Source organism: Malurus melanocephalus, unplaced genomic scaffold, assembly GCF_030028575.1.
Source record: "Malurus melanocephalus ecotype Western Australia unplaced genomic scaffold, MMel_1.1 scaffold_437, whole genome shotgun sequence".
NCBI classification, from domain to species: Eukaryota; Metazoa; Chordata; class Aves; order Passeriformes; family Maluridae; genus Malurus; species Malurus melanocephalus.
In genome coordinates, this window is record NW_026623669.1 from 375,127 (window position 1) to 400,677 (window position 25,551).

Genomic DNA, 25,551 nt, shown 5'->3' on the forward strand with positions numbered 1-25,551 from the left:
TTTTTTTTATTTTTTTAGGAAAAAAAAACCCAAATAGGTATAGGCTCTCCTCTGAATAGACAGAAAATATAAAGTTGTTCAGTGATTGATTTATTCGCTATGGAAGATTGTAGGTTGGAAAGATACTGTTGCAAAAATAAGAAGGCAATGCCATTACAGAAGTTGATAAAGACCCCACCAAATCCCAGACTTTGATTCATGCTAAAGCTCAATCAGTTTTAGACTCACTCTGATGTGTGCTGGATGCCCAACCACCTTGACTACTTCAGAGAATATTAAAAGATGTTGTTGTGTGCATGGGTTTTTTCTTTATGCCCTTCTCAGGATAACTCTGAAAAGAAGGGATGGTGGCCTTGTAAGTTGTATCTTAGTGCTTTTTGGAAAAATAATAAAAAATAAACTGTTTGCCTTGATGTTGAAGGACTTTCCAGTTGTTTGTATTGTCCTCATGTGGCTCCAGAATGAAATACCAGTCTGTGTCAAGTAGAGATTGTTTGTGGTAGAAGTTTGTTGAGGCTTCATTTTTATCATGAGCCTGCTCCTTAAAGTGTAGCTTGCAAAATTATTTCCAAACACTTTAATATATCAGATCTACAGCTCAAGACTAGTATGTGGCCTTGCAAAGTGTTTTTAGTGAGACTGAATGGGTTAGAGGAGGCCTCTGCTCCAGGCCACAGAGCAGTTATAGCAGATTATTTCTTTTTTTTTTTTACGTCTGTTGGTGCTCTTAACACAGTTAAATGCAGGAATTTCATTTATTTCTTTTCTCAAAGTGCTATGTTCTGTACTTTCTGTTCTGGTGAGACTTTTATTCCTTGCCCTTTTTTTTTTTTTTTTTTTTTTTTCATTTACAGTGCATACCTTTAGAAAGCTTACTAAGAATGCCATTTTAAGATGTACAAGGTAACATGGAAAAAAAATACATATCTGAAAATGGCAGATAGGGATGCAGAAATGTTTGTGGCTGATTATGCTTTCCTCAATAAGGATTTGAATGCTTTAAATACTTTTTAAAAAATATTTCTAGACAGTGATTTGACTGTCTAGAATGAGGTGCCTAGAACTCTGACTGACGGGTGGTTTTTTTAATTGGAAATTGACTGACTTCACCTACTGTGATGCTTCCTAAAAACTTCATTGTGATGGGACAGGCTCAAATTTGTTTAGTGCATAATACAAGTACATTGTCCTCAAATAATATAAAAAAATACTAAAAAACCCTTGTATACTTGATATGTAGTGTTTTTAGAGGGATTAAGAAGCAAAATCAGGGTTGAAAGTCACGGCACAGTGCAGATTAAAATTTTAATTTACTGCTAATGAATTTGATTCTAGGATTGCATAAAGTAGAGCTTACTAACTTCACATCTCAAAGGAGTATTTTTGCAGTGATTTCTAAAAGACATTCTAAACACAATTTATAAGACTTTTAATTTAGGGTTTAGACATGAAAAAGCCTAAGCTCTCCTGTCAGATTGTTGCCAGGTTTCCTCATGCATATAGTGGAATCAAAAATTATTTCTTTACTTTTGAACAGAACCCCACCAACTCAGTACAATGCCACTCCCTCCCTTGACACTCCACCCCACCCGACCAGTTAGATTTTAGTTTGTGTCCTGCTGTTATTTTCAGAGAAGTAGCACAGGTTTTGGCTCTAAAAAAAGTTGCTTTTCCTTTCTTTGCTTGGGAAACTCTACGGGGAAACTGATTCATATTCCATTTTTCCTAGGTATAGCATGTCTGCACTACTTGAAAGGTAACCCTAGACAGGAGAAAGCTGAGATTTTGTTTTAATAATGGGGGTTTTGATTATTTTTCCAGTGGTATTATAAGGGGTGAGTTACATGAGGATATCTTGATGTGTGTAGGAATAACACTGCATAGTGAGCAGTGGTTTCTAGTTCATACGACTGAAAAATTTAAGTCCTTGTAGCACTTAAAATCCTTCGTAACTGCTTTCAGTTATAACTCAATCTATAGGKGTTTTATTACTTACTTAGAATAATCTTTTTATTGGAACTCCACAAATAATTGGTGATATACTGGATCCTTTAGTTACTGAGCTTTTTACTCTTACTTATATTACCTTCATCTTTAATAATGGGGTCTGAATTGAAGACTAGTTTGTAATTTTGTTGTATCACTCTTTTCTCCTTCATGAGATGACAGATGGGAAGGCAGTATCTGACTGATTTGTTTTGGTATCCTTATTTGTAACCATCAGACCTAAGGGATTAAGTGCATCCCTTGCTGTTGTGTAACTATTGAAGTTTCACCTGGATATATTTCTTGGGAAACTGTACGAAAAAGCAGTGAAGAGAGAATTCACTGGTCAGAGAATAGAAAACTGTGCTGCAAAGGGGCCTGCCTGGTGAAATGAAGTAAACAGGGTAGTAAATAGAGCACAAGGAATTATCTGAGTTATTGTGGGGCATTTTACTGTTTTTTTTTTTTTTAAAAAAAAAGCTCCAAACCCCAGAAAATGAAAAACCTCTGTTTTTTTCTGCAGACCAAACAATAAATCACATTCTGTCGTCCTAAAAAAAGTTGCTTCTACTGCAGCAGCACAGTTGGAGCATTATGCTGTTGCAACAGATGTTAAATAAAGAAGTCTAGAATGTATCTTGTCCTTACAGAATATTTTATGAGACAGCGTGCTGGGATTTTCTGCAGTGCTGATGATCCTGTAGAAAGGAAGCCTGTACGTGCTGAAACACAGGTGTACACAGCCTGAGAAACAAACAGGATAACAAGAGCTGTCTCTGGTCACAAAGCTACAATATCATGGGAATGACTGAGATGTGGTAGGACAGCCCATGAAATTTGAAGTCTGTAACAGACAGAKCCAAGCTCTAAGGAAAGGCAGGGAAGAAAGACAAGGAGTAGTGATACCCATGATGAGAAGGTGTGGCCTGTGGGTTAGGGTCAAAGGAAAGCCCATAAAACATGACACTGGTAGGGGAGCGTACTGCAGGTCACCAATCAGGGTGACAAAAGTACATGGTGATGAAACAAGTTGTTCTTTCAACAGCTGAAGAACTCTGGATTACTGACTGATTCTCATGACACTGTAGTTTCCCTAACTTTCATCTGCTGAAAGGGACGTATAGGAGCACATAAGCAATTTAGTACATTTCTGCAAAGTGTGAAGAATAACTGATATGGGTGTGTGCTGGAACGGCCATCCAAGGCTCGTGCCCAGCTGAATTTTTTACTTACAAATGAGGGAAAAACGTAATATTGTGGGCAGATTTGATTGTAGTAAGATCAGTGGCAGGCTCTGGACATGGGGAGAGTGAATTTTGTCTTGCCTGAGGAGCTGGTAGGTGAGTTACGTAGAAGCTTTTGAAGGATAAAGGAGTTCAGAAAAGCTGTCGTGATTTAAGGGTCAGATAAGTGTCCTTGGCCACAATCCACACTGGGAGCTGACAACTTGGAGCAATTTTGTAGAAATGCAGGGGACATTGGAACACAGCAACTAGAGCGTAAGTCAGCAGTGTGCCCTGTCAGAAGAGAGAGTCAAAAGAACAAACAAGGGCCTTATAAGCAGTAGTGACGCCAGTAGTTTGACAAAAATTGCTGTTGTCTTCTGTCCAGTACTTTGTTGAATGCATTTAAATACTGTATCCACTTTTTGCCCCCCTTCTCCCTCAGTGCAAGAAAAATGTAGATGAAAAAGAGCAGCTTTTGCTGAGCATCAAGATGGCCAAGGGCTGGATCACTTCTTGCAAGGAGGCCAAGTGAGCTGTATTTCCTTAGCCTGGAATGGGATGCCTTCTGGAGTGCAGGATCTGAGGGCAGCCCCCCCCAACTCTGAGTAGGTAACCAAGAAAGCACAGCCAGGGAGGGCGAGAGGTAAGGAGAAACCTTTTCCCCAGCAAGGGCAATCCACCAGTGGAGCAGAGGCACAGTGGTGCTTCCATCCTTGGAGGTTTTCAAGACCTGACAAGATAAAGCCCTCATCAGGCTTGTCTYCTGGTGTGATCCTGTTCTGATAGCCTACCCTGTTCTGAGCAGGACTGCTGAGGTCCAACCCAAGTTATTTTAAGATGCTCGGACCCCCATGGACGCAGGCACAGACTGTGGCTCACTGCATTTATGGATCCTTTGAGGGAGGATTCCTCACATGTCTTTCTTCCCAGACTGAGAATTATGTGCAGTTACTGCACTCATGCTGAACACCACATGCGCAGCAGCAATCTGTGGAAATAAGGTGTGATTTGGTCTAACTTTCAATTAAGAGCTGTCAGATAGACTTTAGGTGTATGTATGTAAGTGATTATTATACAGAAATAACATCACAAAGGATGGAGAAGGGAATTGAGTATTAAAGTCTCTGTGCCCCGCCTGTCAGATTGTGAAAACAAAGCAAAAAAATCTTGTTTGTGGGAACAATGTACCTGAAAAAGATATATATGTATAATCTCCTATATATTTTGAAAGTTTTGTAATATATTTTGCTGCATGAGCAGAGCAGATAAATTTCCCATACACTGTATGTAGCATTACATATCCATAGCACAGTATTAGCATATACGTAAGTCAGTTGAAATCAGAAATTTCAGTAAAAGGCTATAATCATTATTTAAGGAAAACATGTTAAAGTCCTGCTCTGAGAATATGGCAGGTTGACTCTGCCAGTCTTTCAGGGTCAGATAAGGCTGATAAGAGTGGAAGACTGGAGGACTAAAATTCTTGAAAGTGTAACTTTTAAGAAAAATTTAGACAGGAGGAGCCAAGAATCACTGAAAGTGATGGAAAGAAAATAGACTAGTTAGTGCTTAAGGTGTGTGATTGTTTATTGTTTTGAGTTTGGAGTTCAGAGTGATTTGCAAGGATTTTTTTGTAGGCTTTTGGGGTTTCTTTTCTTCCCAGGTGGAGGATTTCTTTTCAGACAGAAAGACAATTTTCTTGGTAGGAAAGCAAAATTGCTTTCAGGAGTCAGATATATTCCTCCAAATCAATCTTTGATGGGAGCCACTTAACTTGCAAGAAAATAAACAGGCTAGAAAAATAATATACCTCTGACAGATCTTGTATTTACCGATAATAAAAGTGTTTTATTATAACCTGTCTGCAGCATTAATCTCTGGATAGTCTCAATCCTGCTCTGCTGCTGTCCCTCCTCTCTCCCTGTTTTACTGTGTCAGACTCCAAAGTGCATTCTTCTCCCCAGGTAATATTGGATAGCCAGGAAGCAGTCATAGATGTGCTTTCATAGCAGTTAGTCTTTGAGAGTTTATAGACTTGCTCCCTGTATGCTCCTTGTGTGGGCATGGAAAATATTCTGCATTTCTTGGTTTGAAAAAATCTCAAGATCRAGTAAATCTGGAAGAGTAAGGTTTTTGGTTTTTGTTTTTTTTTTCCTATGTTTTGACAATTCAGCGGAGGTACTTCTTTTCTGAAAATGCATGCCAATCTTGCCTAGGTTTTTTTAAATCTTTTCTTTGTTTTGGGGTCCCTAACATCATCTAGGTTTATTTTGAGCAATGGTAAAACTATGTTTTTTTATTCTAATGAGGACCAGAAGCTTTGGAAAATGCTCTGTAGTTCTGTACCTAAGTGGATACTCTTAAACTCCTTTCTTTTCTTTTTTTTTTTTTATTCTCGTTCTCCTTCATGTTGGGGTTTTTTGTCCCTGCTTTGTTTTAATAGCTTCTTTTGAAGTTTTGATGATGCAAATTAATGAAGGAAATAAAAACTGAAGGAATTTCTTCCTCAGTTAGTAAAAATGGTAGGGGTAGAGTAGCGGGGTGGATAGTATAAAACATTGTTAGGAAAACATTCTCTGGTGCAGTAAGGGAATTAGCTGCCTTTTCAAAGATGAAAACTAATRCTGCATTTTCTTCTGTAGGTGAAATTTTCTTTTGACACGACACAGAAATGCCAAAAACATGTTTGTCTCTTGCAGAAAAAATATCTTAGTTCATTCAAAGAGTAATTAATAAGATCTCTGCTGCTGAAAATGGCTTTCAAGTGTTCTGTGCTTTCCACTGTTCTTCAGCTCTTGCCTGTGGAGAAAGATGTATGCATTTTACACTGTATGCACAAGTTATGTCACATATATACACAAATCAGCTTGAAATGAAGCTGCTGGTGAATGTTTTCCATATCACAATGGCTCTGAAGCTCTCAGTTTCATAAGAAAATTCTTTGGGATGTTATTTCATCATCCACGTTAGCGTGTAAATGTTAATGTAACTTAGTCTTACCAAAGGCATATGACATAAGTATCTGTGTTTGGAAAGTCTATGAAAAACTCACTGAAAGCATAGATAAATGCAACTTAATATCATAAGTTTTCTTCCCTCCATGTTGTCAGCTCTGGTTAGACGTGGACCACATGATGATTGCATTACTTTCTTGCCAGGATTGTGTTGCCTTAAGAGGTTTGAATTGAATGGCAATAAATTGAAGTAACAAATCAGTTTTCTCTTCATGTTCAACAATTCATCCTCAAATTTGAAAGTATAGAAGTACCCCATAGCATGCTTATTAATTGACAGTATCTTTTGACGAAGTTATATTGATTTTTTTTTTCTGAATTAAAGAAATAATAACAGTAAACAAATTGTCAGAACTATTGTAAGASATGGGAAAAGACCACAATATTTCAATTCCAGACACTCAGGTGTTTCTCAAAACAAGATGTTGTAACTTCAGTTATACAACTGTTTATTATTTGTGTCTGCTTTTCACCTYTATGTCCTTTAGAAAATGTGCAAAGAAATCGTAACATTTATATAGGCCTAATCAGAAATAAGTTAAAACCTTCCAGCAAGATTTTTGAGCTTGTTTTGTATTGGAAAGTTTCTGATAATCTAGGTAACCCTCTAGTGGTTTTTGAAGTTCTTACTTTTTAAGAAACTTCTAACTAAGAAGTTCCAATGGTAACGTGACAGAATATATAGCAAGAGAGACAGCTGAAGGATTTTCAACATATGTTCAAATGAAAAATGAGATTACACATTTAGCGTAGATAAAGTACAAGCAGCATTTGTACCTGCATTTTTAAGGAGATAGATGTTTTTGTACAAATGTACACCTTCCTTAAGTTACTGKTTTTTGATATTGGAATTGAAGCATGGATTCTACACAGAGCACTTTGTTGAGCTTCCTGTACTGCAGATACTAAGAATTTTGTGAAGGAGAGATGAAGAGAATCTGATTTATTTGTCAGACAGCACTTGGATCTGCTCTGACCTCATCTCCTAAGTTAGTTTTAAATTCCTTAAAATTAAAAATATATTAAGAGAGTAAAGATGTTATTTCAAGGTAAGTCAGTAGAGGTGTTATTAGAAACTAGACATCAGGCTGCATTCTTAAAGACAAATCCMAAATGTTAGCAGAAATTGGACGAGGAGAAAATGAAAATTTTGAAAAACAAAAGCATTAACGTCTGTTTCATACCTAGTGGGCTCCGTCTTAGTACTCCATCTTAAGCAGGTAAAAGGAACTGATAGAACCATAGAATATGCAGAATGAAAGGGATCCATCAGGGTCATCACGTCCAGCTTCTGGCCCTCTGTCTTATAAACTTATTCTTTGTTCTTGGTAGGGACCTGTGTCTTGTTCTGGTCCTTTGCCCTGAGATGTGTTTTTAGTAATGAGCTAAAAGTAGGAATGGAAGAGAGAGTGTGMGAAAGCATAAGTAAGAACAGAGGGGAGATGACATCTTTTTTTTTGAAGATGTTTATATTTACAAATAAAATTTTGGGGTTCTGTTGKTTTTTTTGGTTTTTTTTCAAATTAACCCATTACTCAGTCAAAATGTTATAGTTATTTATGAGCTGATCTTAAAATGAAGTGGTGATTGAAAGGCGTATGTGTCCTATGTTTTGACCCTTGGCAAAAAAAATGGATAATGTTAAAATGCCAATGAGTTTCTGAACAAGAAAACTCTTTTCATGCCTTTTCACTTTCATTGATAAAAAAGGAAAGTACTGACACAAGTTTCTGCAGCCCTTCCTGTGCTTAATAAAACTTTATGTGATGACATTTTTTCTATCTACAGATTTGTCACCTTATCTTTGTTAGCAAAAGATCAACCACCTCTACAATGATACCTGAAAAATTTAATTTTTCCTAATGTCTCAGATACTGAGTCATTTGCTTCAGGTTTTTGTAATCCCCTAACCTTTTCCTCCCCAAGTTTTCAGTGAAATTTACTCAAAAGGATTTTTTTTTKAAGTTCTATTAAAATGAATTTTTAATTGTTGCCGTCCTTTCTCATGAAGTAAAATGTAGGCAATCTTTGCCTGTCTAGATTACTACCATCTGTTTCCCTCTGGGGTGGGAAATGGCTAGATTTGTTTTCTATTGACAAGATACTGGTAGCGCTTATGACATCACTAATGCATTTGTCTTGAAGCATTACAAAAATTGTTTTGCCCCTTAGGTGATCTGGGCTTAATTCTGGGAAATAAATGCTCCCTGGTAAGAATTCTATATCCTTATTAGTTTCTGAGCATCAAATGGAACAGAACAAGATAAATGATATCTGTACTGAGGAAGATTAGAACCATCTGTCTTGCAGGGAAAAAGCCAGTTTGGTTGGTATTAGCTGACAGAGTGTATACACTGCCTGATCACTGTAAAGAAATAAATGAAGGGGTTTATGAAGAGCAGATTTTAATATCTATGTCTAACATGCAGTGACTACGACCAAAGATGCAAAACAGGCTGGTTGATACATTAGTAGTGAGAAAAAGATTAATTAAATTTATTTAGTTGAATCAGTTCTACCACTCTTTTTGTTGGGGAGTACCTGTCACTAGTTCTATCCTTGTGCAGCTTGCAGGTTTTGTATTGCTTGGAGGTCCATCTCCAGCTTACCGTTACACATTTAGTCTCTGTTTGTTGGAGGAATTGAACTGATTTCAAAGGAAAAAAAATGCCTTCTGAAACTGATTCATGTAACGCTACAAATTTCCATAATTTCTTTCTTCCTAGTAGAGCAAACCTGTCATTTTTGTCTTCTTCTGTTTAGCTAACTGAAGTAAAATTTGGTCTTATATTTGTTTTCTATGGAAGAGTGTTTCCTGAATATTGTTTGGGAAAAAAAATGTTCTTATTCAGTTATTAGTCAGATTTTGAAATTACTTGACCTTGTAATATTAACTCTTTTTTGTGTACTTCTTGATCTATTTTATTATTCCTATAGGATTGATACCTGCTTTTTGCATAACTAGCTCTTCAACGACTTTGGATTGTCTCTGTATAGCTTATATAAAACTTCTGAGCTTATATAAAACTTCTGAGGATTCTGGACTGGTAATAGTACCTTAAATCTTCCCTTACTCTTGCAGATAAGGTTATCAAATGCAGGTGGGGACATCATTCTGCCCCGTGTTGCATGTTTGTTCCCTAAAGATCACTTCAGGAAAGTAAGAGTGCTGGATTACTGCCAAGAAATTTTAGCTTCATGATTTGCCCATTGGTTTGAGTCTCTTCTTTGCACAGCACAAAATCTCACATGGATTTAAAAGCTTTTGATATTATCTTCTCTTTATATGGGATGTAATTCCAGTACCTTATTGACAACAACAGGAATATAAAGGATTTGGTGGTAATGTCACTGAGGTCACGGGTTTGATCCCTGTGCAGGCCATCCACTTAAGGACTGGGACTCAATCCTGGTGGGTCCCTTCCATCTCAGAATATTCTGTGATTCTGTGTGAATTTTTCAGTGCCATTTAGATTCTAGCTTGTGGCTAATATTGTGAGACCCTTTTCTTTTTATGGTAGCTCTTTGCTTATGAATAATTTGTAATCTCGCTTTGCATGGGGAAGCTTTAAAAAATTGAGTTTTCTTTTTGAAGAGTTCAGTTCCTTGTAATGCTAGTAATTCTAATTGCTCTATATACTTGGTTTGGAAAATATTTGCAAACAAGCTTTGAAGCAGCAGGATAAAACATTTAAGTCTGATTTATTTTAACTGTTTGATCTAGAGGCCCGCTTCCTGACATGTCTTTGTGCATGCTGGTCATAGAACCAAGCAGACACTGTGTGATTATTTCAAATTGTCAAGTCTGTATTGCACTGTGGTGGCTTACAATGGAGGTTGATATTGCTATTCTTTTTTTGGTTTATTTTTCCAGCCAACCATTTGCAACAGCTTCTGATTTTACCCATTGATTAGGAAGAATGACACCAACTATAAGTCATGTGAGCCTTTAATCTCTCATCTGCTGATGAAATGCCAGATGTAGCTGTACTATCTGCACATCAACTTTCATACGTATTTTGGAAGGGATTTGCAGGTTTTTGTATGTGTGATTGTCACTTTTTTTAGACTTAAGCCTTTTTTTTCATTACAGCTCTGAGTGCTCCAAAGTTAGAAGTTAGCTGTTTTTAAAAGAACACTTTCAGGGTGTCTGACCATTGAAAAACTGAAAGTAAGTGAAAATAACCTGTTACAGGCAGAATAGCTATGGCCTATAACAGATGTATTAACCTGTGACAAAACTGGATGCTCTTTTAAAGTGAGCGTAAGGATATTACAACAGTTTCTTCAAGTTTCACTTTTCTTAGATTTAGATACTGAGTTTCAGAACTTAAGCAGAGAGGGTGTTTATCTGATTATTTCTWATAAGGTAGTTAATACCTTTCCTGTCTGAACATCTGTTTGCCAGGCTGTCAGTACTTTTTTGTYTTAATGATGGTGACATGAAATACTGTTCTCTGTAGGTTTACTGCCGTGACTGCTCTCAAGCTGAGTGTTTGTCCTGCCCAGTACTTTAGGTAGGTTGAGTAAAAGATCGTATCTCCCAGGAGATAAGCATATTGGGATGCAAATAGATACTTCATTGAGGGGTGGTTACTTGTGTCTTCCTCACCAAAGRTACATCTTCAGTCCAACAAAGTACACCAGTGAAACTGTGCTTAATACACCTGGACAGTGAAGAAGAAAGAATTTTGCACTGTCTCTGCTTTTCGTTTCTATTGAGTGTTTGTACACCACCTTCCATCCCATTTGGGRATACAAAACCAAAGTGGCATCCATTGCATCTACAGCATCTGAACATGGAAGAGAGCAAACAAGCTAAGAGTCTGAAGTATGAAAAATGTCTAGTCTGGTGAAGATGTGGCTTGTAATCCAGTGAGGGTTTTTTTTGTTGGTTGTTTTTTTTTTTTTTTGCAAGTTGTCGAAGTTGATTAAATTATTTCAGATGAGAGTTTTCTCCCACTAGATTTTAATCAATGAAATGATGGTATAAATGCTCTTCTATGTGGTTTGACATCATTGTGGCAGTCTGAAGAATAATCAGGAGAAATGATAAGGATGGTAACCACTGACTAGTTTATTAGCATTATCAGTTTCACAGTAACTGACCTTTTCCCTCTCTGCCTCACTTCTCTTCATCTGTCATGATTCATTTTGTAACATTGATTTCCTTTTACTGTAACAGTTTGTATGTGGCAGACTTCAAAATCCCAATCAGCCCTTACAGTTTCTCGCACAGTGTTAAGAAACTACTAGCTGTATTTAAAGAAAAATGGGAAAGCTATTTCTGATTGGATCCTCTTGAGAGTTTTATAAATTTTAAAATGTCACTTGCTGCTAGTACCAATTTTATTTTGAAATTTTATACTTAATTTGTTTTTATTATGTAATCAGTATTTTTATCAATATAGAAGTTGCCACTGTCACTTTTTTTTTTAATTATATTAATTGTGTTTATGCAACATGGTTTGATTGTTACAGGATACAAGTAATTGAAAAGCATGCTTGGATGTGTATTCATGCATCCACATCACAGCTTCAGTTCTCTTGAGCAACGCACAGCAACCTGGCTAGGAAAATTACAGCATCTCTCTTCCTCATGTGGTAAATTTGCTCTTGAGATCCTTTGTCTTTAGTTTTTAGTGCAAGTGTAGTCACGTAATGATTCRTAATGAAGTTTTTGTGGCTATATAGATGAGTGGATGGTGTATTTAAAATGAAATAGAATTTATTCTCTAAGACGTGGCAGTTGGATGGTGAATGGTTTTTCACCTGGTATGTGTGGTGTGCGCCTGTGGCTTGTTTCCTCAATAATCACCTTCTATCAGTAGGACTTTTCCAAATAAACTGCAGCCCACCTCTGCCAAGTCTGAGTGATACGGGGGTTTTCTGTCTTATTACCTATAAATTTCTGCATGTGAAGTTGTTTTGCAGTAAAAATGAAATACCTGCTGTTCTTCAGTTCTTACTTTTTTAATGGCTTTGCCATAATGGGAAAGAAGTAATCTGAAATATTATTGTAAAGGAAGTCGTAGGAAGGTAGGACTTGGCCTTTCTCATAAAATCTGCATGTTAATAGATCAAAAGTCTTTCACTATCCCAGTGTGRCTGGCATTTTCAATAGAACACATGCAGAGGAAAATAAGACACAATTACTAGGAAATTAACAGCTGAAAATGGGATATTGATTTGAACTGCAGTCTAACATGATTTGGTTTTCTTTCATCTAATTTGGAGTCATCTTTTGTGGTAGACTCCTGAATCTTGTCTTATATGGATATGTTTTCAAATCCTGACTTGCTTAAGGTCAGTGTAATCTCAGTGCACTGTTTTTTTCTTAAGATCTGCCAGTAGTTGTTTGTCAATGTAAAGTCAACATATCATGATATCTTAGCCATTCAAAACCACTTGAGCTCAAAATACTCATTTAAGATTGGTCATTCATTTAGATGGATAGGCGTAAGGATATTGTCCATGAGCTGTTTGAAATTTTGAAAGACTGGGGTGCAGAGGAGTTGCCTGAGTGCCCATGTAGGTATTTAATTTTGACACTTCGTATATACATTTAACTGAATTTTGGATGCTCTCTTTTAAAAGAGTCAGGCATTGCTTTTAAGTGAATCAGATGTCAGGTTTGGACATGCTAAAGCAGTCTTTGGTGGCTGGCACAGGTTAGGCAGGTGCCCTGCCTTTTTTCTGCCTTGTCAGAGTATGCCAGAGAGGTGTTCTCTGCTGTGCTCCACAGTGACTACAGAGCTCCTTGGAAAGAGCTCAGGTGTACTCCATGGTTTTCTACAGWTACTCCAGTAACTTGAAGTTGTGTGATGAAACAAGATGAAGTAGGATAACTTCGGCTATAATTGTTGCTCGGTTTCTCCTTTTGCTTAAGGAGAACTTGAAATCCACTGGCGTCATTGTGGAATTGCCCTGGAACACTTAGAATGTTTAGACCAAATCTCTTGGTTACTCAGATTCCAGTTGTCATCCTAGCAGCTGCAGCACTATGGTCTTCTGTTTTGCAAGGTGAAACTATGCCAAGTGACAAAACTGATCTTGGAAATGGAAGGCATGAATGAAGATTTTTACAGAATAAAGGAGCAAAGAACAAGGGAACTTCTGGCATTTTATGCCTGGGTTTGGCATAAAATTGCATAGGTTCAAAGGGATTTTGGAGCACACATTCATRTGTTGTCCCTAGTTTTCTCTGTATAAATTATGACTAAACAAGGATTGGTCTAAGAACAAACCTTTGCATCACGGTTGTAGATAACTTGCCCCCCCCCCAAACACATCTCAGGGCTTTCTTGATGCTACATTGTATGTTTAGGGACAAAATAGTTCTTGTAAACTGTTCATTTTAACATCATGAAATTACAGTAATAGCAAGAATTAAATTATTCTTTCAGCCAAATGTCCCTAGACCTATTTTTTACTATCTTCTGTGCATTAATATTCCTCTGAAACCTTTGTTTCTTGGCTGTCACATTTCACCATGTACACATAGAATGTTCATCTCTGAGATTCATAGTGCTAAAACTTCTACATCTAAACCAAGGCATCTTCCCTTTTTTGGTCTTTTAAGAAGTTTTTTTAAATACAATATTTGTTTCATCTAGGTAAAATTTTGCATCTGCATGGGAGGAGTTTGCTTGAAGGAAAGGAATTACACACATTTTTCTGTGTATTTCATYTCACCACTTGTTTTTGGATGCAGAAAGTTGGGGGTTGTTTCTCTCAAGTGAAAGAAAAAATAGCTAGGTAGAAAAGAATATGAAAAATGTTTGATTACGTTATCTGTCTGATGACTATAATATAGAAAACAAGTTGTTTCAATTTATACTAGGTTATTTATATGAACTACTTGTAGATATACATGAAAGTACCCTCGGGCTTCTGGAATTTGATATGACAGTCTCCTGCAGTATGGTGTTTGTTTGACTTTATTGTTTGTGACTTACCTTTTTCTTTCAGCACTTGGGTTTTAAAGAGCTGTCAAARTACAACATGTGAGAGGGTTTTTGTTGGGGGGTTTTGTTGGGGATTTTTGTGTGTGTGTGTGTGTGTTTATTTTAAAAGAAATCCTGTTAGGATCCTTTAGTTTGCTTTTGCAGGTTTGAACTTACATCTTTCTTTTTATGCGATGCTTACTTCTTTCTAAACACTGTGCATATTAAACTGTCTGTTTTTGTTCTTCTCTGTTGTTTCCTTTTAGCGAGATCTGTATTTCGTCAGTGTGTCCTTGTCCCACTTCCTTACTGTGTGCTTCTTCAAATTGAAGCTCATTTAGTGTAATACTGTGCATCCTGGAAGCATAGACTCCTTGTCTGTGCTGACAGGCAAACAAAGGATCYCTTAATACTTTTCACATATATGGAAACTACATCTATAATCACAATCTATAATCAAAACGAAAATAAAGTCATTAAATGGATATTACATGTCATTATTTTATCTTATCACGTCAGCCCTCAGCAATTTACCAGGCTCAGGATATCTGGGACTAAAATGGGTATAATTAATGGCCAGCGTACTTGTTTATTTTAGAATTTCCAACTGTCTTGTAGGGGACAAAATAAAACCTAATTATTTTGATCTTTTATTAAGTGGTTTTTCAGCCATTATATAATTACTTCTTCTGAAAAAAAAAACCAAAACAAAGCCATTTGAAAATTATGGCTATCAGGTAAGGCCTGTTGATATTTTTTGTGTGAGCAACAATTGCAACGTAAGTCTTGAGGAAAGAGAAACAGATGAAATAGTACTGTGAGACTACAATGAATGTTGTTTTTCCTATGGTATATAATTATATGTAATTAGATCTGTCCTTTTTTTTTCATTATGCTGTCTCAAAATTATTTCTGCCTATCTAGCTACTGAATGAACTTGTAAATAAGATAGCAAGATCAACATAGTCTGAAGAAATAATTAGTAACAATTTAACAGAAATTGTTCTGTTCAGGCTAAATCAATAGTAATGGAGATGAATAAATGGGTGGAAATCTTAAGTAATTACAAATCCTTTAAATTATTCTTGAATTAGAAAGCAGGAGAAAAAACATATTTAATTACTTTTAGAGATTTATTAGAGGAGAACTTTCTGAATTCACTCTTTGTTCTTTCTTCCCTAGAATACACTTTTGTAGGCAGCTCGTATTCTGTTTCCTGTACCTTGTTGAACCTTYCATCTGACTTGGTTAGCTAGCCTAAACATACTAGGTACTCTTGGTTTTTTTCCCCAAAAAGATGAGTTATAAACATTACTGTGAAGAAGCACACTTCTTGTTGTGTTAACTAACTTCTCTGCTCTGGTTTCAGACTGCTTATTTTTGGCACAATTCTTATTTTTTGCATCATTCTAAGAAGGAAATACCCGTCTTCTTTTTTGTGTTCTGTGCAGCTGAGAGGAACTTTTAAGAAATACTGAATTTACTTAATGCAAATGTATCAGTTTAGRTACATCAGGTTTAGATGGGGAATATAATTGAAAAAAAAATTAAATCTAATAGTCTGCTTTTTTACTCTTATGGACCACAGAAAGTTTGGGTTTTTTTAAAATTATTCTGTACCATAGAAAGTTCTGCTTGGGCATGTGAATATATTGACTGGACTGTACTTTTTGCATTACTGTTTTTAATTTCAGTAATAGAAGTGTTTCCTTATGGACTTCTGATATATATTCCAGTACCTATAAAAGATCTGTTATCTTCACTGTGTTTTTCTATATTTGTAAACTGTGATATTGCAGAAGAGTAATTACCTTTATGAAACATCATGAGGAAGAGAAATTTTCAAAGGGCAAAGAGGTGTCAAGAATGACTCTAAAATCATGACAAGAAAATTAAAATAAGGCAGAATGAATTGGAAAAGCAGGTACTTTATGGAACACAGTGGAAATATAAAGGTCAGAGAATCTTTATCTAGAGAGTCCTGCTGAGACTTGGGGACCTCTCGAAACCTAACCCTGGTCTTTTTGTTSTCTTGACTTTGATAAGCATTAGAAAGATTCTGCATAAAACCATTTGCTAATTGACCTAAATGCTTTCTTGCTRTAAACTATTACTGAAGAAGACCATTCTCAGTCGAAGGCTATGAAAGATTGTCTTCTTAGTTATTGTTTTGGATTTATAGACTGGTGAGAGATTGACTCAATCTTTAAAATAAATGGATGACTTAATTTTGTTTAATCTCTCTCCCTTCTTTAGCTGGAAAGGCAACTCGTAATGCAGAACCTGATGAGAGAGAGACAAGCAGCCATGCAGATTGCTTGGACACGGGAATTCCTCAAATATTTTGGAACGTTTTTTGGACTTGCTGCTGTAGTTTTAACAACTGGGTATGAAGTCTATTTCCTAACAGAAAATATGAATATATTACATTATATAGTTTTATTTCACTGTATCTTCCTTTTGCATTACAACAAGTAGTTATTTTTATCCCGTAACTGCTCAGGGGTTGATCAGGTGACAAAGGGACTCTGAATTCTATCTGCTTCTCGATGTATTTTAATTCCGCCTGTACTGCAGACTTATTTAAAAGCAGAGACATGAGCTGACGATAAATTCATATATAGAAGTGCCGAAAGCCCATTGTAAAGTAAAAGTTGTGTGTGGAAGAGGAGAGAATATTTTAAAGCCATGCTGTTTTCTTGTCTGTACTGTGACTTAGTGAACTGTTAATGAGTAGCATATCCTTCATTTGGATATTTTTAGTGCAGTGAACAAGTGGACATATTCTGAAATCTGCTCACTTAAATTCCAATCAACTGGCCCAAGGAAAAAAGAAACCTGGCTAATAAAGCTATATTGCATAGGGAAGAACTTGCCCTACAGTACTTTTGTTTGATAACATGTTTTTCTTGTGCTGTAGCATGCTTAGAAAAAAATGTAGGTGATATTTGTGGTTTTGTGTACATAGAGAAGATTAAATGTACCTTATGCATTATGAGTTCTCCGTAGACTCAGATGCATTTCAGATTGAACATAGAATCTACATTGTTACACACTGTAGGTGGCTGGATATATGTATCTGCACATGCCACATGAGTTAAATAGTCCCATATTGTTAGATATATTCAAAACTCACTATAAGCATTTTTTAAATACCCTTGGGTTGAGCAAGAAGGCAGCCAGAAAACAAATGTTTCTGAGGAAATTAAGACTTGTTTTTTGATTAAAGGTTGTAGAGGGATACAAGTCCTAGACAGTCAAGGTCAACCTAAACTAACAACACTGATGTGCTGAATATCCTAAATAATATTTTTCTTTTTTTTTTTCCCCTTACACAGAGCAATTAAAAGGAAGAACCCAGCAGTTTTACTGCCAATACTTCCCTTAGGCTTTGTATTTTCCTATCAATATGATATGGGCTATGGGACACTGTTGCAAAGGATCAAAGGTATGTAATTCTATCCTGTTCACACTTTGAACCAAGCTTCAGGTAACTGGTTATGTTTTTAAAATGGCTGGAAGAAAACTTCTTAATATTTTTCCTCACAAAAATATTCTCTCTCTCTCTATTTTCTTGTCTGTTAAAAACAGACATTTTTCTAGTCAAGAGTACTCACTGTACTTTTACAACATTACTTTTCAGTTAAGGCTGGTTGTCATTTTCTCCTCTTGTTTCAAAAAAAATTGAATTCTTTGTGTATGATTTCCTTCCATATTCCACTCCAATGCTGGTTTTTGGGAAGGGTTAGGGATTTAAGAACAGATAAAGAAATACAGACATGAATCATGTCCTTACACCTTCATGAGCAGAGTCATCTGCTGACCATCTTGCTGCAGCATCCTGCTAAGACTGAAGAAAGGTGAGTCCCAGAAAGTGGGGTCTTGCCATACAGTTGTCCCGTTTATATCTGTTTAAATGATGGCGCTGAGGTTTATGGAGGTGCATTTATGTTGACYCTGATTCCTAGGGAAGGAGATGTGCTCAGTGCGTGTTGACTGTAGGTGAAGACAGCACGGGGCCTCATGGCTTCTCACCTTCACAAATCATCTCTGTTAACTAACTTGACTGTCTTGTGTGCTACTGACACAATCATAGTGAAACAAAGATCTGTTTCAGCTCTTGTTCTTTAACCTCCAGATCTAACACTCAGGTTTCCTAACTCTGTATGCTTCCATTGAAAATAATGGTAGGTTAATTAAACAAAATCTGCGATAGTTCTGCTGCATGCAGGTGCAAATATATTTAGGTGCTGCAAGAATGTGTATTTGTGAACATTTTCTCAACCCCATTAAATAAATTTCTTTGGATTTTTATGTGGGCAGTCARCTAAGCATAGCATGAAACACTGGTTAGTTCTTGGAAATCACAGTGTTAAAAAGGAGAKTGGTACATACAGTGCAGAATGAACAGGTAGAATTTAGGATTTGTATGTTATGTGCTTCCTGTGTACCATGTGGTCTTGTAGAGGTTGAAAAGGGGCAATATTTTATCCTATTACTTTCCAAGTAAGAAAAGTCTTCTTCATCACTTCAGATCCACTAGAACTTCAGTGGTATGCAAGRCTTGTGAAAATGTTTTGGAGGAAAGAAACCCTGGAGCTAAATACAAAAATACRGCAAACTAAGTTAGCAAGAAACTAGGGACTAATTAGGAATTCTGCCAGCAGAGCTCACCAGATGGAAATGGTAGGAAAAGGGAAGACTTGAATGCTTCAGATGATCACAGAATTGATATAATTGAATAGTGTGATCAAATTGAGAGTCGAGCAAAGTCTAGAAATATCCAGTGAGATTTCCTAGTATAAAAACATGATTGAARTTAGAAAGGACCTCTGGAGGTTGTGTGATCCAACCCCCCTGCTCAGGCAGGATCATCGATCACCAGTTGTCCAGGAAAATGTCCAAAAGGCTTTTGAATATCTTCAGGGATCTGTATTTCACATCCTTAGTGCAAATAGTACAGATGGGAAGGTGCAGGAAAATAATACCTCCTGTGGAAATTTACATGTAATTTAGATCACTTCTGTACAGCGAACCTGGAATTTTATATTAAAGAGCTAAAACTATTAGGGAATGGCAGCTATCTTGCAAGAAGCAAAAAAATGATTAGTTGGTTTACCTTCATAAAAGGACATGAGAGATTTGGGTTTACAGATCCTACTTACAGGATAGGATAAAGGAAAGTAGGAGAAGGAAATTAAACTAATTAACAATATCAGCACTAGATTAAAAGGAAGTAGACTAGCCTGAATGAATCAGGTCTGGAAATCAGGAGTTCATTTTTATTTTAAGATTAAAATTACGTAGTTGAAGAGAAGGTTTTATGATACATTTGACCTGCAGCCACAATGGTTGTTCTCAATATTTGGCTGATCCCTGTGTTCACTCCCCCACCTTCTTAACCCCTTCTCTGCTTGTCTGACTATAGTGTTGATGCATGCCATGCTTCATCTCTGTGGTATAATCATGAATGTATACACCACTCCCTTTACTGTTCTTTCTTCAACTAGTCTCTTTCCGCCAGGATATACCTGTCTGCAGCCTCATAGCCAGTTCTCTCTCCTAAGCTAATCTGCTGTTATTTCTGTCCTGCACTGTAAACCTTATATCTGAACCACCTTGATCACATAGGTCTGCATCTGCTGTCCTTCATCCTTTGGAATTGTTTAATACCCCCAGAAAGGTTTCTTTGTCTTTCATCAGGCATTTTGTTTATGATCTTCTTTACAGTTAGCCTTTTCTTCTGTCTCTAGCCTACTTTTCCAAAAATTATCTCATGACTTTAGTGTTCTTCCACATTGAAACAGGAGGGGTGTATTTTCCTGCTTTATAGCTTGGGCTAATTAAAACCCAAAACTGAGGACATAGAGGGAACCACCTGTTTCGACTTCTTGTGCTGTCAAAAAGCCTTAAATTGCCAGGGCCATGTATCAGAATGTAATCTTTCAGGGATGTCAGGGTGACAGAACAGCCCTCAAGTGCACTATCTTTTCTGAACCTCTGAGGACATGACGAATTATCAGGGACCTGCTATCTGTGTTCTTGGCCTTGTTGTTTTGATTTTCCTCCCAGCTCAGGCACACACTGSTGCTGTATTTTGGACAAATTATTTAGAGGAGGGTATGGATTATATGGCCAGCCTCTAATTGCCCAGAACTTCTCCACTAATCAAGGAGTTCTGGCTACCTTTTCCAAGATTTAGATAGCTCAATCCTTGTGTCCKGAGCAGTGTGAGAAGGATGGTGGTGAGCAATGTACTGTAGTATGTGTGAGTGACAGGCGTTGAGATTTGCCTATCTGCATCTCTGTCACCCAAGATCTCTTGCTATTTCCTCATCAGATGCTGTATCCACGGCTGATGTTGTGGGAATAGTAACCAGTGCTGGATATTATTGATGGTSCCAGGTACTGTAATACTATAAAAATTAGAGTTGGGAGATTTCAGCACTCAGACCTGTTTTAATGAATGGCCATAACCTTGACTGTATTGCAATATTCTGYCAGGCTCCTTGCACATAAATACAGTTTCAAACTACTGCTGTAATGCTCATGAAGCTGGAACTTAAGGCATAGGTAAACAAGATAGTTGGCATTGTTCCAAATGGCATCATCACARTCAGACCACCACAACCTGTGTATGGTGTTCAGTCTGTGTCTTTGTTTTTTAAATTCTCTGTCCTAGATGTTTTCATTCCAGCCTTACCCAGAGCATTCTGCACTCTCCAATTTTTCCCTGCTATGCTTCATGTTTAGGTAACTGTCTTAGCAAATCTTTATGTGGGCAGTATGCTTTGACCAATGTCTTAAGACCTGTGCTGCCCATGTTCTGGCACCTCTTGGGCCAGTCCTGAGGCGAGAAGAAAAATTGTGCCCAGATAGGGTACCTCTGTGATACTGTGCCCAAGTTTACTTGCTGAAGCTCACGTACATCTTAATGTGTGTGTCTGATCCACTTTCTTCTTAGATTCCTAATTATCTCACCAGTCTAAAATTCCTTGGAGACAACTTTACTGTTGTATTAATATCAGCTTGTTTGACTTGCTATTTTGATATTGTGGTCCAAACAAGATTTGGTTAAATCAGTTTCTTAAGTTGTTTTTTTTTTTTCCCTTCCTTTGCATTCTAGCTGTAAGGCTGAGGAAATTTACTTTTTTTTTTTGTTTGTTTTGTTTTGTTTTTTTGTTTTTTTTGTTTTTAAGGTGAAGCAGAGAGCATACTTGACACACAGAGCAGTTTGCTAGAATTTCCAAAAGGACCTCTCACGTTTGAAGATTTGGAGAAAATCAGAATATCTCAAAGCAAGTTCTTCATGGAAAAATAGGAAGATGATATTAAAGCTATATATGTGAAATATGATTATAGTACTGCATTTGGACTTAAATTATTAAAAATTTGAGAAGATTGAGCTTTTATAAAATCAAAATTCAATTTATTTTTCAAACCCAGCACTTTCTAAAGCAATTGTTTCTCTGTTGTATGTATCTCTTCAAAATGTTCATTGGTGCTGTAGTATATTTTTCTTGTTTATAATGAAAAACTGAATTTCTATTGTCTGTTCAGAGTCTGAAAATAATTTTAACCTGTAATAAAAATGTCTGGTACTAACCAAATTCAGTATAATCAATAAAGGTCAGTTAATTGGTAGTTACAAGTTTATATAAATATGGTCATAATTTTCAAATGTATTTCAGGGTATAAAGCTCAATTTGAAATCAGGCAGTCAATTTTCTTGAAAAATAAGACACTTTTTATTTGCTGTTCTTTAGGCAGTGAGCTCACCATCTCTGCTTCAAATTCTGGAATAAACAGCTTTTATCAGAAGTAGGTTCAGAAGTAAACATATCACTTGCTAGCTGTGTTTTACTTTTAGGGAAAACTATGTTAAAATATGAGCAGAGATAGTTTCTGAAAAAGAGAAAACAAATTATGTGGCTATTTCCTGAATATTTTTCATGCTTGTTTGGCATTCTGAAACTCAGGGTAATTTGTTTACATTAAATCAGAGTTTTGCTACTAAGATGAATATTAACTTAAGCTAACAGCAATCAAAATTATTAATGAATGTTTTTGTAATGAGTAGATCCAAGTGGCCTTACAAGTATTGCAAAACTGAGGGATTTTTTGCATGCATTTACTCTAGCATGGTACATACAAAGAATATAGTTCCAGTATACTTTAATGTTGTGATATCACATTTGGAAAAAAAATCATCTTTCTGTATTGGAAGTCTTGTTTAGAAATAGATTGTTTTGTATTTTTGATTGAGATTGTTCTAGCATTAATCTATTTGTGGAATGATAAACAAATACTCAAAAAGCATAAAAGCATCCAAAAATGAATTAGGCCTAAATCTGTATTGACAATTTGTTGGCTTAAAAATTAAATTCCAGCTGAAGATGATGTTCCAAATATGATTTTGAAGACTACTTAACTAAAATTAGAATATTGTCACCGTAAGAYAGGTAGATACATAATTAAATGAAAGCTTCTCTATACAGAAGAAATTAATAGCATGGTTTCCGCTGTTTGACTTCTGAAAGTGCATTGGCTTCTGCATTTAGTCACTTCTGTAATTGGTTCTGTCATCTGTGTGTTAACGGCGCATACAGTCTGTAACTGATTTCAAATGTGATGTGTTTTAATGGACAGTGTTATWAAATGGGATGTAATAGCTGGTTTGATTAGAGCAGCTTGCTGTGTGCTTGGGCTACACTTTAGCCAGTGAAATTTTCTTGATGGCATGCCTCAGCTCAGCCTGTTCKGTGAGCAAGCACTGTGCAGCTCAAGACCACCTCACATTTTTGCCTGTCCTGTAACATAACCCCTCACCACTTGCTGATGTATTATGTACTACTCATAGAACGTAACTACTCCACTTTCTTGTTTTACATTGAATAATAGAGCATCTGCATAGTTTTCTCCGAGTTCTGAAGTCCAGCATGCTTCAATTTTGAAGAAGTCGGTAACAGTCTTCTGTGTTTTGGTATCTGTCATCTATTGATATACTTTTTTCCAAAAAAGAAAAGCAATTGAACCAACTGGTTTTTTTTTTGTGTTTGTACGTCTCTATCTCTGCCTTTTAGCCCACCTTTTAATCCTATGAAAGATATTTTGGCAAGAGAACGGTTTTAACAGCCTGTACAACAGTTTTACTTATAAATCTTAGAAGATTAGGAATACCCTAATTGTATCCACTGTGAATTAGGAATCAATATCTGTGTGTTTGTGACAGATTCTTGGCTATGGTGTTGGATAAAAACCCAGTGTTAGAGGGAGCAAAATAATGGTCAGTTTTAGGGGATAATAGGGTGACTTTTTATTACTCCATCCAAGCTAAATTTGATTTTTTTTTCTCCCAGACTTTGAACTTAGATCAATAGTGTTAATCTATTGCAAGACTCCACACTAAAAAGTGACAGAAATGGGGTAACTTAAATTCAATATTACACAGTGTCAGTGAAATTTACCAAATATATTAAGGAAAAGGCTCTAAGCAAGACAGTCTAACCCAGAAATGGATTTAAATGGGCTACATGGAATGTGCCGAAGATCATCGAGGAGTTAAGGGTTAGTCACCTTTTTTGCTGTTATTTTTTACTGTTAGTTTTATTTTTTCTTGAAAAGTGCATGCTTTTGTTTTGGAGGTGCTCATTGTTTGTTGTTCTGCTACCAGTGTGTTAATCAAAATGCTTGCATGTGCCGTGTGTGAGGTGTCACATAGTGACAACTGCAAAGTAACTGAATGATGTCGCTTCTTTCAGAGGACAATGAAAGAAAACAGGAGATTATTGGTGATAAGGTTTACTTCAGGGAAATTGATGTTTACAGCATAAGTTGTCCATAATCATCATATGTGTTATAGAAATAAATAAAAGACCTAAAACATTCTGCTCTTTTCTGTCATTTGTGCTCATCTGGCCTCAGCTGTTAGACTTACTTTAATGTATCAAAGCAACTGTCTTTTTTTCCATGTATCACTGGGGGGAAAAGGGAGAGCAACTCCAGGGGGAGCTTGCCTGGCCTGAAGGTACTACTGTTACCACCTTAATCCTGTTGTGCTTTTTCTGGTTTAATGTCGATAGCCGTATATCCTGAAGCAGTGTCGTTTGGAGCAGGAATATTCCAGAAAAGTGAGAAGTCAATCATGATTAGGATGTCAAAATTAAGCCCCTTGTGTTCTAATTGTGGATATGTCTCATGTCGAGAGCCCAAGAAAGTGCAGGCCACCTTCAAGGCACAAGTGCCTTGCCCTCACTCCTCTTGTTTATCTGGTTGTGAGAGAATACGTGAGTATTGAGGTGAAGCAAGCAAAGTACTTTTGGGGAGGGCATTTTGGGCCCTTCCTTATGACAGGGAAAGTTGAAAATCACAGTGCCTTCCTACATGTTTTGAAGTTATTTTTTGACTGATTGCAAGTCAGTGCTTTTAAAATTGAAGGGGGAAGCATGTATGGGGACRTACTGTTTCTTCATTATTATTTATTTGTGTAATCATCCTTAGACTTCATTATGCAAAAATGCATGGATTTCTTGATTTTTTTTTTTAATTATGAGCTTGCAACTGCTTTCTAAACTACACAGTCATCTGATGAAGGTGGTACTTGGTCACCAATCATGGATACAGTGGTATTTCCCATTTCTTGCAGAAACCTTTATAGTACTGAGCAAACTTAAGAAATAYATTCAATTAATGTTGAGACAGCTTTCAAAAACTAGGATGTCCTTGCAGCAGTGAATTGCATGAATTTGAAATGAAGTCTCTGGAAAAAGTCTAATGAAATCAGTAAGTTTTGGTCCTACTGCTGATTTTCTGTGTAGACTGTCTGACATTTAACATGGGAATAAGACTTTAATCCACGGTATTCAAGGCTATGGAAGTATTGTTAAAGGATATTTTTCATTTAGCCACCAGGTTTTGTGAAACCTCCTTTACCTTGTATGAACTTTGCTATTACATAATAGATCCATAATTTACTGCAAGGAGAGTAAATGACCTTGTTTCAGGAAATCGAAAGATACAAAATACTTGCATTGAACCAGTACACTGGTTGTCCTTGCCTGGAAGCATCCTATGGATCATGAATGGATATTAATTTCTTTGCTGTTGCTATGAAACAAACAGTAAGAAGTTACATAGTTAGTTCAGATTTGTTATATTTAAATTATTTATCTTTTTCTACATGTTTTGTTTTGAACAGTTTTCCTGGCTATGATGAACAGATAAACAAACCTGATTTAATTCCATGGAGAGATTGACGGTTAGGCTTTCTCTATAAAATCCTGTATGATTTGAAGTTATATGACAAACATAGTAAGTTCCTGTATAACCTTCCAGCAAATCACAGTAGATGGAGTTCAAAGCCCTAAATGCAAAGGCATT

At 36.5% G+C, this 25,551-nt stretch overlaps 1 protein-coding gene across 1 annotated transcript in view; it reads left to right on the forward strand.

The window, feature by feature from the left end:
* PLGRKT (plasminogen receptor with a C-terminal lysine) overlaps positions 1-24,050 on the forward strand; it is a 25,718-nt gene extending 1,668 nt beyond the window's left edge. The window contains exons 2-4 of the mRNA XM_057380114.1: positions 16,429-16,559; positions 17,511-17,620; positions 21,372-24,050. Coding sequence (XP_057236097.1) covers positions 16,429-16,559; positions 17,511-17,620; positions 21,372-21,493 — 363 coding nt within the window. The 3' untranslated portion in view covers positions 21,494-24,050. The remainder of the gene's footprint in view (positions 1-16,428; positions 16,560-17,510; positions 17,621-21,371) is intronic.
* The last annotated feature ends 1,501 nt before the right edge of the window (positions 24,051-25,551 follow it).